General features: G+C 45.0%; 1 protein-coding gene across 2 annotated transcripts in view; it reads right to left on the bottom strand.

The window, feature by feature from the left end:
• The window catches only part of SALL3 (spalt like transcription factor 3), a 26,908-nt gene extending 12,583 nt beyond the window's left edge, over positions 1–14,325 (bottom strand). For both annotated transcript variants that reach the window (XM_063325759.1, XM_063325760.1), the window contains exon 1: positions 12,942–14,325. In XM_063325759.1, the coding sequence (XP_063181829.1) occupies positions 12,942–13,020 (79 nt within the window). In that variant the 5' untranslated portion in view covers positions 13,021–14,325. The remainder of the gene's footprint in view (positions 1–12,941) is intronic.
• Between the last annotated feature and the right edge of the window lie 2,501 nt (positions 14,326–16,826).

The raw sequence follows: 16,826 nt of genomic DNA, 5'->3' as shown, positions 1-16,826 counted from the left end.
AAGGAATGTAATATGTATCTGTAATGAGGTTGAGCATAGCTGGAAGCAAAGACACAGCTGATTTGTATTGAAGATAGGCACAGTAAGCAAATGAAGCGTCCAATCCTGTTTCTACTACAATGAATGGCAAAACTTCCATCGACTTTGATGGAGCAGGATTGGGCCAATACTCTCAATATCCTATGCTTAGAATGAACCAAGCTTTATGTAGCTATGAATATACCTGGTAATATTTATAGAATGTCTAAAAAAAAAAAGATTGCCAAGAACTTTGGAACTTATCCGTACAACAGAAACACTTGTACCAGTTTGCACCAAAGGTAGTGGTGCAAAATAAAAGGAAAGCGGAATCTTGAGAAGTTCCAGTTACTTTTAAAAAAGAGGTTTTTACAGAACATTAAGTATAAAATTGCTTTTGACAAAATTACATGTCAGTTCTTTCAGTCTTCGCTGAGCTAAAACTCCCTACAGATTTCAGCAGAGAGTTTTGTCTGATAAAGGTGATAAACCTGTGCCCTGAATACTGTTTCCTAGCCTTCTAGAGCAGCTCAAACTTACTATTTCGCTCTACCTTCCAAAACTGTACCTTCAAAAAACTGTTAAGATGGCACTATATATTTATACATTTATATACCCAGTGCTTGCCACTAAATAAAACAGACATGAATTTTCTATTGAGAAATGATCACTGAATATTTTTTCCTAATTTCAAATATTATTTACAAAATTCTACTGTACTTACTAGCTAAAAGGAAAGCTCTTCTTCAAGTACTACTGGATTTTTTCCCTTCCTTCTTTTCCTTTCGGGAGGGGGGAATAAAATGCAATTGAAAACAGTCAAATATTATTTAAGACTTCTGCACAAAGTGCTGAAGCCGTTACATTGTTCGGGTTAAGATTGATAATATATAGCTGTTGCTAGACAATGCTAGGCTAATCCTTACGGTAAATGCCCTCTAGAAACTTAACTATCACATTGTGTTACAAAAATATCACACAAGATAACATGATTCACCACAGAAGAAGAGCGCACTGGCCACAGGTATCCTAAAGCTTTTGTTGAAAAACCGAAAGCCTCACAAAATAAGTGAAAAAGCAGGCTTCCAAGCCCCGTTCTCAGTGCCTTCTTCAGCCTTCACAAAGGGAAAGCACGCAGTGCACAGACCAGCAAGGCACCCAACACACTCGCCTCTCTCCAGAGTCTTTCCGAACTAAGACAACTCAAACAAATCCTTATTTACATTACAGATTTACATTTTTACAGTCGGGGGGCCCAATCCTCTGGTCCTTATTTAGAATCTACTCAGTTCCCTGGTTTGTAGTACCGACCATGCACGGAGGGACTACGTCTCTCCAAAGGTTTTTGCTGAGAAAATCTTCCAGAGCTTATTTCCAAACCTTGGCAAGCTGGGTAAGAGTTGCCTATTATTATTATTATCATCATCATTATTATCATTATTACTACTACTACTTCTTCTAGCACTACAACTACTACTGCTACTGTTACTATTAAGACATGGTTGCAAAGGAGGATGGATTCTAAAAGAAGTTGCAAACTGTGTGGCTCCTCTTCCAGCTTTTTATCTATATATGACTATTCTTTTGTTTAAGGAGAGCTTTCTCTAAACAAACCTTGCACAAAAGGTTTCAGTAATTAGTGATGGATTCAGGCAATGTAGCCATTCAAATATGGCTGTCCTCTGATCTAGAACGAGCTGATCAAACACCAGTGAGCTAAATATTTCTGACACCCTACAGTAATCACCAAGCCCAAATGTGAACATTTACAATCAAAACAGGTATTATTTTCTGCACTAGAAGACAGTCTCACGATCTGTCTATGTCAAAACTAATACGTATAATGCGTAAGCTTCACACAGAAACATAGAAACATAAACTACCGATGCCCACTGCCAGGAGGTATCAATGTGGACCTGTTCAGAGTTTCAAGATAACAACCAGCCTAGTGTACTAATTCATAAACTCAAAGAACAGCAGTTTGCATTTGAAATATAACTTGTGAAAAAGTAGAAGTGGAATACAGCAGTATATGTATTTCTCAGCTGATCAGCTCTGTTCTCAATGAAATAAATGGCTAGTTTTGTGCTATCTCGGGGCGACCAAGCTTGCGCCCATACTAACTGAAGGCCTCTGTTTTGTATTCCTCCTTCCCGCAACTCCCAAGCCTCAAAAAAAGCGAGAATACTTTTCAAATCCAAGTACGTTCATCCCATCATCTGTCTTGAAATATTGAAGGACCGCTTTCGAAAAATATTTTAGAGAACTATCAACTAATGAACTAATCAACTCCAAAGTAGACATACGAAGAACCTCACCACAGTATTTTCCATTTAGGATCAATTATTTTGTCATTTCTTAAGAACTCAAACAAGTTACATCTCTCTCAAAGCTTCACCTTCTCGGACTGGCAAGCAAGCAGGTGACACAGATGGCACCTAAGTTAAGCGCTGCTTTGCCATTGATGATGGTACGTTCCCTGCACAGCACACTGAGGCTACTATAATGCTTCGCAGAATGACAGACTAGGGGCTCAATCCAACACCTCCCACTCAAATGGGTAGCCTTTACTGACATTAGAAACACCACTGAAATTAATGGGATTGAAAGAGTACGGACTAGTCATACAAACAGCAGTCTTTGTGGCTTTGCCCCAAACAAGCACTCCCGGAGGGGGGGGAAAAAAGCAAGACTGAAATGCAATGACTGATAAATATTTTTATATATATATATATGTGTGTGTGTGTGTGTGTATTGGAGAAATGGACATTGCCCCGGAATTTCATAAATGAGGTTTTTAACATCCCTTTGAGTAGTGCTTATTAATATGAAAGCACTAAGGTACTGTATTTACTGTTGCTTTGAAGTGTAAGTTCTCACCGACTTCAACAGGGAATAAAGCTTAAAAGCATATGCCTCCACATGAAAGGATATTTCTGTTGTTTGACAAAACTCGATCACTTTATGAATTACAGAAACCAATACCGGAATTTTATCATTACTCCAGATTATTAAAAATTTTAAATGTTAAAATAGTAAGCTAAAAATTAAATTTTGTTTTTAGTTACAGCAAAACATAGCACTTTTCCATGTTTCCTTATCTTTTAGAGCTTGCTTTCATTTTCTGATATATCACAATTACATTATGTAACTTACATTAAGTACTCAAGAATTTAATCTTTTTTCTTTTATTTTTCCTGAAGAGAAACAGTATTTTTTATTATTACAGTGAAGATGCATTGCAGTAAAATTTTTCAAGGACTTTGGGGGAATCAATCGAGCACTTGCTTAATCTTACAGACACGGGTTGAATTTTGCAGTTCTTACTTACACAAAAGGTGTTGAATGGGAGTTTTGTCAAGCAGTCAGGATCTCAGCCACTAATAACCTCTCAGTTATTTTCTTTTTCTCATTAGCAGTCTAACAGCTAACGGACTAATCTGAAGCTGCTACCGGACGCAAGATGAATTACAGCACATGGAGCTTACCCTATGATAACACGTGAAAAATTGCAGGCAACATCTCTCAAACGGTACCCGGGGCGAGCTCCTGAGCAGGTACCAACCCGCGGAGCTGCCGCAGCGGCTCCAGCAGAGCACTGCCGCTTTTGCACTGCTGGGGTCCAGCCCTAAAATTAGCCCGCAGAAATTCAAACGAAGGTGTTTTGAGAAAGTCACTTTGGGATGGCGATACCTGAAGCCGCCCAGGTGCTCTGCTGACTCAATGGAGGGGGCACGAGGGGGTTGACGCCGGGAGGCTTTGCTCTGCCACCCTCACCCGGCGTACCCACCGAACGCATTTCAGGCGGGAGCCATGCGTGGCTGCAGGGAGGACGGTGCTGGCCTGCTTTCTCACCGTCCGAGAGGAAGGGAGAAGGCTAAAACGGTGCCGTGGGTCCTTCGGCCACCGTCAGGAAACGCATATAGAGTCGAGGGAAAAAAATTGCCACAGCTTCTGACTACACGCACACAGGATTTGTAAACTTGGCTTTACCGGTTCTGCATTTTTATCGCAGGCATGTGTCCTTCTGCTCTGTGTGAGAGGAAAGCCTCTTGTGGGATGTGCAAGGGAAAAGATAATGAAGGGATGCTTCAAAAATGCTGCCATCTACTTTTGTGCAACAGACTGAAATTAAACATCGCATTCTAGTCAGGTTAATTCTGAAAACATACGCTGTTTATTAAATGCCCCCTTTCTTAGGACTAACTGCTTCCAGCCTGGAAAAAGCCCCAACCGACTCCACTGTGTTTCGTCTTTGCTCCAGAATCTTTTCATTTTGTCTCAATTTAAATCACTTCTAGTTCTGTACATGTGAATGACCTGAAAAGTACCTTCTCGATTATATTAAATAAGGGCTATTACAATCAAATGTTCTGTGACAACTCGGTATTTTGCTGTATTTGGTTACTCTGTATCATAGAATCCTCACATTACGTATGATTCATAAGACACTTGGATAAAATCAGGTAAGAGAATCAACATTTTCTAGGCTTTCATCTGTTTCAAATTGCTGACGCCTTCCTGAAGCATTCAGACAGAAGTGTCTCGTAAAGGAATCCAACAAATGTGTGAGTAAAATATTTTCTGAAGCTTCCTTTTAGACTATCTGCAATAATACAAATGAAAGCATGGGAAAGTGTTGTATGAATGACTTATTTCTACATTCAGAGCTGCATAATCGAGACTTAATTAATATTTTCTAAATGCAGTCATTTCTTTCAGGATGAAAAAGAACCAACACTGATCTTTCCCTGAGAAGCAGTGTACGAACTCTGAAGAAGTTTCAGAAAAAACTGCGTTCGTTAACACCAGCTGAAGATAAAATGTCTGGTAACTATGAAGACAGATGTATAAAATGCTCTCACATGCAAATCCAATAATCATTTCAAAGTGCAGCATGCAGCATTTTTGTATATTTAAAACCAGCAATTTATAAATAAAACTCTGAGCACAGCACACGGATACAGGATAATTATTTACTCCTCCTATCACCAGAATACGCAAACTTATTTTTCCCCAAGCATAATTCAAATAAAGTAAGGAAATGCATTTTAAAACCCCATAAATTTGTTTTCAAAATTATATTCATTTGGAAACAGTAGCCTTGTAAGAACATATTGATCCTCGAGAAGAACAGTATTACTTTTTCCTTAGCTTTATCATCTCTTACAACTGACGGAGCTTTTAAAGAAAGTTTTCTTAAATTGTTAGAACACGTTTATTTTCTTGCAAATTAATTCTTTTTAACTCTTTATGATAGCTTTGAATCCCATAAAGAAAGATGAATTATCACATACTGAGCCCAAGCTGTGAAACAGGAGGAGACAAATAGAGACCCCTACTGTGTTTAACAATGTAGAAGAAATTCCAGACTCAATAGAAAAATTTTCTGTCCTTTTTCTCAGACCACAAAAGCTGTTAGTACGGATTTGAACAGTGGAGGGCACTCTTGCTATACAAAACCCGGTACTGACCTGGCACACACGGTTTGATCTATTCAGTAGCCTAAATCTCAGAATTTGTTAAGTAACAGCCACCTGTGGCACAGGCACTAACTGTCTTCTGTTTAAAACATTTGCAGCTTCTAATCTGTGCAGCGAAGCACTTCGTTATCTCAAACACTGGCGCCTTTCTACGTGTACGCAGATGTGGAACAGATGCAAGCTTCACAAATGGTTTGGAATAGTTCTGCAAGATATCGTATTAAATAAGACCTGCGTTATGTTTTTCAAAATCTATATAAACAGCTACTCGGTTGGCTCTAATGGCACGTATACATTAACTTCGGGTTGTGTGCAATTTGTGTACAAATATGCTGATGTTTGTAGGAACTAAGTTTATTCTGAACGCATCAAGTTTGATCGGGAATCCTAAAAGAAACGAGGTCAATACCTCTAACATAGCTGATATGAAAAAGACGTTGAAAAAACAAACCAAAACAAATAAACTAGAAGAAAGATGCTGAGCACTACGTTCTGCATAGCTTTCCTATTTTGAAAAGTATATAATTAACTACACCTTAAACTACGTAATTCTAACGCCCTGCAGAGTGAAGCCGGCCGCTCTCTGAACAACCACAGAAACGCCAACAAATGTGCGTTTGGAGGCTCGCAATAAGAGAAGCCAATGTGAGGACCCAATCCTGTGTTTCCTGAGCATCTCAAAACTGAACTTACAAGTACTGGACTCCATGGATCTACTCCTTTGAGTAAAATTATTCACATGCAGGAGTGCTTGAAAGAGCAAACCCGGAGTGATCTGATGCCAGTCGTGCAGCTCAGTCATTTTGCTCATTTAACATTCTGTATACCGCAGTACTGCACAGCATAGAAAAGCACATAAAGATCTAAACAAATTCATTAGCTTTCCTCATTTCCAGCTTTGGGGACATTACTACATCAACAAGATCATAAAATGTAATTATCAAATGGCACCAGTAGAAGGGATCTCCTGAAACACTGAATAGCGAGTCGGTTTTGATTAAACTGAAACAAAAATACTGCGGCACCTGCAGGGTTAATTAAGCAGCTCAAGATGTTGGGCTTCACAAAAGGAAACCTTTTTCCTTCTTTAAGAACTGTAAACACTTGTGCTGAACTAGATGGGCATTTGATAAGCTGTACAGCGTGTAGCAAACTCAGAGGGATCTCTAGTTAACACTCAAATTCAGTGTTAACACTTAACAGAACAGTGGTAAGCCGTGCTGCCAAGGTCAACTGCACAGATGTACTAATTGTATTATGAGCTTGACATCTAGTGGCCACCCCTGGCAGGGCAAAGCAGGCAAAGGTTAAATCAGCAAGCCTTGTCAAAGCACTTCTAACTACCCACCCTCAGGGAGAGTCCCGGGGAAGCTTTCTGGCACTCTCCGATCCACCACCACCACCGCCCCCCTCCGCCCCCCGCCGTTCTCCCCAGCTGCCGGCCGGGCTCCCGCAGCAGCCCCGCCGCTCCGCACCGCGCAGCGCAGCGCAGCGCCCACCCCCCGCGCACCCACCCCGGCCGCGCCGCCAGCAGGTCAACAGCCTCCCCAAGTGTTTCGGTGCGCCCTCGCTCTCTGGGTCAAAAAGTTTGGGGGTATTTTTTTTTTTTTTTGGTGTTTCTTTTTCAACCAGTGAGAGGATCCATTTATTTTTTTTGGTGTTTCTTTTTCAACCAGTGAGAGGGTCCACTTTTTTTTTTTTTTCTGGGGGGGGGAGTGGTGAAAGGGGGATGGAGGTGACCAGTATTAGAGATTGGCAGTAAGATTCTCAGAAGGCACTCTTTTTAAAGATTTAGCTTAGCCCGTAATAAATGTCGTTCGAGTGCGCTCACTCTGTGTACCCTAACTCCAGCAACGAAACACGGAAGACCCCCCCACTCTTTGGTCCACTGTCTTTTCACTTTCCAACTTAAAAGAAACACGTTTTTTTAAATGTGTTTCATTACGGTTTTCCTTTTAAAAAACTGTTTTTCTGGCTTTCACAATTTTAAAGAAGTTCTCCTTGATAAGAAGAAATGTACTGTATGTCCAACAGCACTATAACAGAACCAGCTCCTAAAAGTATATTTTGGCCTAAATTACCTTTTTTTTTATTAATGGAAAACCTTCATTACATTTAGCGGGAAATTTTAAGAGGGTAAAGGAAATAGGATTTTGGCCCTTTACATTGAAATGTACAATTCAATAAAAATGTACTGATGGAACTAGGTTTACTCATGCTTCCTCTGAAAAAAAAAAATAGCAAATTACTCTTATTTTACAAATTCAATATTACTAAATAAATTATTCTTACATGCTTCATTTTGGAAAATGTGTCAGTACTTAGCTATTTTAATGTCATGCCAGACCTGCTTTATTATCAGCAAAAGTGATTGACTCACGTCCTGACTGACGGATAGTCAACAGATATGCTTGTCCTGGCTTGGCAGTCAACAAATCAAATGAAGGAAAGATATCCAGAAAATCTTCCCAGGACTTAAACTATTTTTTTGGAAATGGCACTAATACTTGTTATTAATTTGTTTATTTTTACCCTTTTTTTTAGAATGCCACCCATTTTTTGCACTGTAGCTTTTCCTCTTTCTTAAGCAAGGAGAAATAATTTTCAGCAGCTGAATGTATGCATATTAATAGCTCAATTACATGGAATTTAAACCAACACCTTTCAAAATTTCCTCCCTCCCACTCCGAAAAAAAAGAGCCTTAATGTCTACCTCAGGAGATGGTAAGACTTCCTCAAGATCAGCACCACCAGATAAAATCTGACCCAGTTTTGTCTACTTTCATTGTTATACATACATCAGCAAATTGGCTGATTGTTGTAGTCTCCTTATTATTCCAAATATTTCCCTATTCCTAACACAGTTCAAAACAGAGTATTTTAAGTATTATACAAATACAGATGTTACATAGTTTGAATGTTAAGTCCCTACCGTACTAGCAGAACTCTTTATATAAAGTTTCAATTACCATTTCTTATCAAAGGGACAATTTTATAGCAATTCTTATTTGGCCTTTATTTTGCAAAACAAAAAGCCTCTTACAGTTGCCTCGGAACAAACACTCCCCAAAATCACCGAAGTTTTATGTTTACTGACAGCTGCTTGTGACTTCTCAAGATTTAAAGGCAATAGTGTCTAATCCGTGTGGAATAACCTCTATTTTGAATGTAGGACTCTCCCTCCAAAATGTGTTTTCACCCTCTGTATATGCAGATAGAGTGAACACACTCCCATGGAGCTGGCTGCTCCACAGCAAACCATGTCGGAGCATGTGTACATACTCCAGAAGAATAGCGAGCGTAGTCACAAACTGCTCAAAACTGCACAGCCCAATGCCACTTCATGAGAACGAAAAAGATCCATGAGTTTAGACTGCGTTGTATGTATTGAAAAGTGGTGGTGGTGGGAGAACAGGTCCACTATTTAAAAAAATGACTGCAAAAGGCACATTAGAAAATTGTCAGTACACAGTTCACTACAAGGTATCCCTTCCACCTCAGACTAAACAATGATACATCTTTGCCAGAAACTTTACATGAAAAAGTCCAAAGCATCATTTATCACCACCCCTACCAGAACCTCACTTTAACACTCTAAGAATCACTTTTCAGCATTACAAAAAAAAAAACCCTTTTATTACCCCTACTTTAAAAATACAAATGCTGTATCCACGTTTTCATATAAAAATTAATCGTAGTTGAAGCATGTGCAGCGTATCTATAATTCTGATTCGTTTGTAATCTGTTGAATTAGGCGAGCGTATTAGAAATGTAATTCCAGCTATTACAATGCTCTACATTTACTGAGAAACTGAGATTGTTGTATTCTACAGGCAATCACTTGAGTCCTTCTGCTGCTGTTTTTAAATGATTTCTATCATATCTTTGAATTTAGTAAACTCAAAGTGTTTTTTTAATAGGTATCTTGTTCACTCTTCTACAGTGGAATTATTCAAGTAATATATCATCACTGGCTGTTTGTTAACACTTTCTTTCAAAATTATTAAAAAATATATTTTTCTGTTTCGACAAATAATTTCAAATGATTTTGAGTGTAAATCTGTAGTTGATGACATTGCTAATTATCTTCAGATTTCCAACAGTTTCTCACCTTCATGACATTGCCCTGTTTGAATGTAGTTGTGTTATGCTGCAGCCCAAGCTGGCTCTAAAATTATTAGTTCTGATTCTCCAACTTCTGTGGTAACGTTAGCACGAAAGTTATGGTGAGACCAGTCAACTTAAAATCGGGCCTAATGTTTATCTCCCCTTCTGCTCCCCAAACTGCCAGGCTTCTCTCTGCTACTATGAACGTCCCTTCACTCCAAGGGTTACGTTTACAGGACATTCATTTTTAAATGTTTCACTCAATAAAATTTATTTTGAGGTGGTATTAAACACAATTTCATTAAATAAATAATAAGCTTCATTTGCTTAATTTTGTGTTAACAACAACATCCACCTTTGAAGATAAACAGCCAAATTAGTGAAAAGGCTACATGTATCAGTAATACCGCTTAAACAGTTTGCTTTCTAAAAATGACAAATATTCTTACACCGTGCAAACTATTCTTGGCCTGTTGCAAAATATGTTCAGGAACTGTAGCAGTATCTCGATTACAGCTGTGAACAGAAACGAAGAACACTGACTTGACACAAAGTGTTTTAATTCATGAGATTTGGAGCGCTCACTATATCTGGCCTATAAAATTGCTTTCAGTATAGCAATCGTTAGGCTTCCTAATATAACGTGTAAATGATTTACATTACACTAATGTGCACTAGATAGCCCTCTACTCGTGTATCCTGTCTCCACCTTGTTCACATTGCTCAAATGAAAGTGCAAAACCAACAGCACTACTTTAGCTTGTTAATTGTTAACTGTGAAGGGTTTCACTCTATTAATTAAAATATGTTTTAATAAAAGGAAACAGCACATTTTTATAACGGCCTTCTAAGGCTGAAAAGTATTTACATTGTTGCATTTTAGGGCTGCTGTGAAAGCCGATTTTGTGCTATTCAGGGACCACAATAATAACGCTTTAAAATTCCTCACTGGGATGCAATGTAGTCCTTTTGATGGAAAGACTGTCTTTCTCATTCGGCAGAAATAAATCCATTCATTTGATCATGTAGTCATTGAGGGCAATACAAAACAAACCAAGTGTGAGAAATTCTATGTGATGAAGTAAACAAAACAAAACCCCCCAAAAAAGGGGAAAAAAAAAACATTTCCATGACAAAAAGATTCTTTGTCCTTAATCTACCCACCATATGCAAGCGTTTCTTTTTAGCATATCTCTTGTTCTAATCTCGGGTGACATGGCTACATAGATAAGATTCACAAAACAAAACAAAAACCTAGTTTAACAATTTTTTTCAATTTATTAACTCTCCAGGAGTGTCATAATGAAGTAGTGGGGTTTTATTTTTCTGTATTGAAATGGATTCAGAGCATGTAAAAGTTTATAATGCTAGTGATAAATTCTTAGACCTAGAACCCACACCAACAGAGACTGGGCTCAACAAAACTTGTTTACATAATAAAATAATAATTCTCATCTACTTGCCTATATTAATTTATTTTACATGACCACTGTTTCCTAAGGAAAAAAAAATACATTTTGAAAATGCACTGCTTTGCTCCTCTGCTGTGACAGAAGGAAGCAATTCTCTGTGTGTCTGTTATTGTCAACACCCAAGTGGGTTTTCCTGGAGCAGCGGCAGTAACCCCCTTAGCAGCCCTGGACAGTGTGGGACTCACTCCCTGGCTCCCCAAATACCCTGGGAAGGAGCAGGAGGCTTAACGATTTGCCAGTCTGACAGATGTTTTAACCTGATGAAGTGGATTCACGCTGCCTTAAGCTTCAGGGCTGCAAAGTTCAGATACAATAGTCAAAATCCTCCTCGGGCTTCCACTTTCCTGCTTTTCTCTCCCCACAGATGCAACTTAAAAGTTATTATAATTTGGAAGCAGAAGAATGACTTTTTTTTCTTTTCGAAAGGAGGGGGAGAGGGGATAAAACAGTGAAGCAAGGGGCCTACACAGAAAGCAGAAAACACTGGGGCTCCCACTTGGGCTATGCGAGAAACTAAGAAAGCAGTGGGCTCTGTGCAAACAGGAAAAGAAAAACTTTCAAGTGGAAGCTCTCAACTTAGCCCAGGAAAAGTGAGTATGGGCTGTGGCATGCCTCCGCACGCTGCAATGCCAAGGACCACTAAGGAAATTAAAACTAAAAAAAAAAAAAAAAAAAAAGGAAGAAAACAACCCTGCAGCCCTCTTCTCGAAAAAAAATTACAGCAAGTGGAAATAAGCAGTGATTACGGCCCAAATCTTTCCAGCTTTGGACACTTGTTCACTAGCAGCCTGGGCAGCCCAGATGCATAAAAGCAAGTGTGCGTGTGCCTGCGTGTGGGGAGGGAGCGAAGAATGGCGGATGGGCGAAAAAATAACCCTTCCCCACTGCCTGCAGCCGGCGCGACAGGGGCTGGTGGCGGTGGTGGCACTCCGTGTCACCTACCACTGATAATAATTACAGTCGCAGCAGAGGCGAAGGGGGGAAGGCAACGCGGGGGGGGGGGGGGGGGGCGAAAAGCTGCTGCTCAACCTTCTCGAAAATAATGAAATCAACTCCGCTGCCCCCGCGCACCCGAGCGGCCCTGCCCGCTCCTACCGGCGTCCCCTGCCCGCTGCTCAGCGCCTGTCCTCTGCTCCCCGGGCGGCTGCCGGAGCAAACCGGGGAGGCGGGGGGCGGCCGGGGCAGCCCCAAACCCAAACGGGCTGCCCAGAAACGCGTCTGCCCTCGCAGCCTGCGCCGGGCGGCCCGGGGCGGTCGGGGGGAGCCCCTTGCACCGGCCGCCGTGGGGCTGCCCCCGGGGCGCGCCCCGGGGCCCGGCAGCACCCGGCCCGCGGGGGACCCCCCCCGCCCCGGAGCCCCCAGCCCCAAGCCGGGCAGCCCGGCCCCCGCCGCCCCAACTTTCCTGCCGGGGGGGAGAGGGGAACATGGCTCCTGCCCTCTCCGACCCTCCACTGGAGGGGAGCGGGAGGGGGGAGAAAAAAGGGGTACCCCGAAAAATCGAGGGAGCGCAGCGGGGAGGAGGAGGAGGCAGGCGCTGCTGCGGGGTGCCCGCTCATGCAGCTGCCCGAGCCCGGGCGAGTGGGGAGGGAGGGCCTCGCCCCGCCGCTGAGCCCGGCCGCGATAAAAGCGCTCGGGAGGCCGGGAGGGAGCGATGGTTAGGCAGGGGGTGGGCTGCAGAAACTTGGCTAAACTGCTAACTTCTCAGTTCCGCTGCCTCTTCCCCCAGCTGCTCTAATTCCCATTCTCCCGCGGCAGAGTAATTGCGCTCCCATGTTCACCATCACCATAAATCCACCTATCTCCATCCGAAACACACTCACAAAAGGAGAGAGAAGGAGAAAGAGGCGCCGGGAGCCCTTACCGTGCTCAGAAACTACCTCCGCTTGCAGCTCTTCGTCCGATTTGAGATGCTGGGGTTTCGCTTGCTTTCGACGAGACATGCTGCTAACTGAGCCGTCTTGACTCTGCTTTTTGCAGAGGCATCAGCGACGTGGAGGTGGAAAGGGGGGAGGAATTGGGAACGAGGGAAGGGGGGGGTTGGGGCTGGAAATAACTGTTCGCAAATAAAAGTCGAGTTGCAAAACAAACCAAACAAACAACAACAGAGAAGGCAACCAACCAAAAAGAAAGGGGGGGGGGGGGGGAAGGAAAAAAAAAAAAAAAAGCAACGCTAACCAGCCAACCAAACTGGGAGTGAGTGAGTGAGTGCGCGGGTGAGTGGGTGAGCGAGTGGGGGATCAGCCGGGCGGGGTGTGCGCGGTGCGGTGGGGTGTGCGCGGCGGGCTGGGGCGGCTGCGCGGAGCGCGCATCGGGCTCTGTAATTATGATTGTGAATAATGCATGGCGATTAATGGTGCTGGGGGCGAGCGCGGATTGGCGCGGCTCCAGCGGACTCAGGCTGCATATGTAAATGAAGGACGGGGCTCCGCAATTAGCCGCTTCGCTCCGCCAAATGATGCGTCTCCCCGGCACCGGCAGCGCCGCCTGCGAGAGGCACCGACCGCGGCGGCAGCGAAACACACACGCACCACGCAGGAGGGCTCTGTTTTGCACACACTTTACACAACATATGTGCAAGGTTCACTTGTTGGGGGAGGTCACGATCTTCGCTCTTCTGTCTGTCTGTCTTTCTTCCTCCCCCCGGCTTTCAGTTTCTTTTGCTCTGCTTTCTTCTGCTCTCTTTGCTTTTCTGGCTTTTTTTTTCTCTTTTTCTTTCTTTCTTCACATCACTCTGCGTCCTCTTCTCTCTTGGTCTCTCTTTCCCCAGAAGCTGATCTACAAGGCATCTGATTTCTGTGTGCGTGAGTAATTTCTTCCCAGGAGGAAAAGAAACTTTTGTGTATGCTTTTTCTTTCCCCCTTCTTTTCGGTGTGCGTGTGTGCTGCTCTGCTCTTCTTTCTCCTTGATCTTCACATGCTTGTCTTTCGCTCTTCCTCCATCCTGTCTCCTTTCCCGTCGCTCTTTCTCTGTCTCCCCTTCCCGGCTGACTTTTGTTCTCTCCTCTCTCGAAAGCGCACGCACGCACACGCAGAAGACCTTGGGCAGTTTTGTCTTTCACCTCTCCTTCCTTTTTCTTTGTCTTGCAGCTTCTTTCTCCAAGCAGAGACTCCCCGTTGGTGGTGGTGGTCACTTCCTGTTGTCCATTGGTAGGAAGTTTTTTTTTTCTTTCTCCCTCTCTCTCTCAGGTTGTAATGACTTTTTGTGACACTCCTCGCCCTTCCCCCCTCCCCTCCCACCCCCCCGGCTCAGTCGTGTGTCCTGTTAGCTAATGACAGCGGTCTCGCGTGTGCGCCGATGAGCAAGTCCTTGGTCTCCAGCAAGTAGTATCGATCCTCTCCCAGATTTGGGGGGGTGGCTGTTGTTGTTGTCGCAGGGGTGATCCCCCCCTCCCCTGCCTTGCCTCGCTCGCAGCGGCGCCGGCAGCCGCTCCCAGCGCGGCGGCTCCCCCGGTCGATGCCTCCGCTCCGTGCCGAGGAGCGCACGGTGCGCGCCCCGCGGCCGCTGTTGATTTCGGGCAGATAAACTTTCAAGTTTGGGAGCGGTGCGGGTCACACGGCAGCTCCTCCTACTCTCCTCCTCCTCCTCCGCCTCCCGTGCCGCGCTGCCGGGGCTGCCGCCGGGGCTGCCCCCAGCCCCGCAGCCCGATCAGCTCCCCGCCGCCTCCGAGGCTCCCTCTCCGCACGCACTTTCCCAACAGCGGCTTTTCTCCCAGGCCTCCCCCTTTTTTTGTAAAAGTGAGGAGGAGGAGGGGGGGAGGCAGAGACTTCCCTCCCCCCACCCCCCCCGCTTTCCCCTCGATCGCGTTACAAGTTGCCGGGGAGCCGGGCCGAGCCCCCCCCCCCCGCCTTCCCCGTCCCGCCGCCTCGCCTCCCCTCCCGCCCCGTCCGTCCCCCCGGGGAGGCGGGCGGCCCCGCCGCCGCGCAGCAGCTCCAGCGCCCCGGCCGCCGCCACAAGTTGCCGCTTCCCGTCGCCGTCCCTGCCCGCCTCCCCCTGGGCCGGGGCGGGCGGGGAGGGCGGCCAGCCGGGCTCCCATGGCAGGCAGCCGCCGCTAGGATGTACCCCACCGTCGCCGATCGCCGCCGCACCGCGCAGGGGCCCGCACTGCGCGCACTGCCCGGGCGCGCAGCTCCGCGCCTGTGTGTGCCCGTCTGGTTTTGGGGCGGGGGGCTCCTCCAGCGACCCCCCTCCACTGTTTTGGGGGGGGGGGGATTTTTTTTTTTGCCTTTTTTTAAAAAAAAAAACCAAACAACGACGCTGTGAGTTGCAGCACGGTCCCTGCGCGCTGCTGGCCCCGCGCCCGCCGCCCCGCGCCGCGCTCGGCAGTACGGCCCCGGCACCGGCCCTGGCCGGGACGCGGAGGCGCAGCCCACCTTGCCGGGGGCGGGAGGGAGGGCGGCGGGCAGCTCCGCGTATGGGGCCGGGGATCAGTGAAAGGGATTTCCTCCTAATACCCCCACCCCGGCCCGTGTAATCCAGCCCTTAGTCCTTAAAACACACTAACCCCCCGGCTTCTTTGGGAGACTCCTCTGTGTAAACTTTCCCTGCTGATAGCTCGCTTTATCTCGTGCGTTGTCTCGATACCGTGTCTCTGGGCTTTCGGTTTATTCCCCGCTTTTATGTCGGTAGGCAAACCAAATAAAGTTAGAGGCGACAGTTTAGGCCACTCCGGATAGTTTGCTGACATGCATACCATCAGCGATTTCTGTGGTGCAGGTATTCGTTAGAAACGGGCACGAACCTTAAGGGAAACCACACTGAAGCGCCAAATCAACGCCTTTTAGCTATTAGGCGAGTGCACTTTTCTGTCCTTCGTTCACCGAGATTTGTACACGAGACCCCTCGCAATGATTGCCCTCTTTATAATTAAAAAACTTGTTTGGTGCCTATAAATTCTAATGCATCTTCTCTCCGTGTATCCATCCCCGCTGAAAGTTTGGTCGCACTGAAAGTGTCTCATTTAAAATATCTGGAGACGATCGTGATGGCTGAAATCTGATGTAATTTTCTAATATGATGTGGGAGGGGACGAGCCCATTAATTGAGCATGGTTGTTGGTGTTTGGTTTTTTGGTTTTTTTTTTTTCCGTCAGAAGTAGGGATTTATTGCACCCGGCGCACACGAATAACACGTTACGCGCGCGCGCGTGTGCGTGTGTGTGTGTGTGTGTGTGTGTGTGTGTATTCTGCGTTAGATGCTGTAGGCAGAGTGCAGGTGAAAGCGAGCGTCTGCGGGCGATCCTGTAACCCCCAGCACCGCAGCCGCGAGTGGGACGCCGGAGTTAGGGCTTCTCCTTCAAAAGCAGAGGCGGTACATTTCTCCGACTTGCTTTAGGTGAAGGGGTTCAGCTACCCCCTGTGACCGAAACATTTGCCTGGAATGAGAGAGGATGCACTTTAACCTCGCCCAGGCATTTTTTTTCCCCCTCAATTGCAGTGGTACCAGAAATGTGTCAATTTTCATCCAGTCATCTTTTGAAAGGATTTGTTGCCGTTGCTCAGGCAACATTTTTCCCCCCTAAACTTTGGCGTTTTCTATCGCTCAGTGCCTGGTAGTTCCCCCAGCAGCAGACGATTTCTTGAAGAGCGTTGTGCCTTTCTTACAGAGCGATGCGGGGGAAAAAAAAAAAACAACAGGCAGCTCATTGACAGCATTATAAAAACAAAACTTTGTTCTTTGTAAAAAGTAAAATGATTGAAAATTAATATGATTTTGCGGAACGTGAGAGAATCTTTAAGTGGAAAATTAA

This window comes from Chroicocephalus ridibundus, chromosome 2 (genome assembly GCF_963924245.1).
Source record: "Chroicocephalus ridibundus chromosome 2, bChrRid1.1, whole genome shotgun sequence".
In the NCBI taxonomy this organism is placed as follows: domain Eukaryota; kingdom Metazoa; phylum Chordata; class Aves; order Charadriiformes; family Laridae; genus Chroicocephalus; species Chroicocephalus ridibundus.
This window is presented reverse-complemented; position numbering and strand designations above follow the sequence as displayed.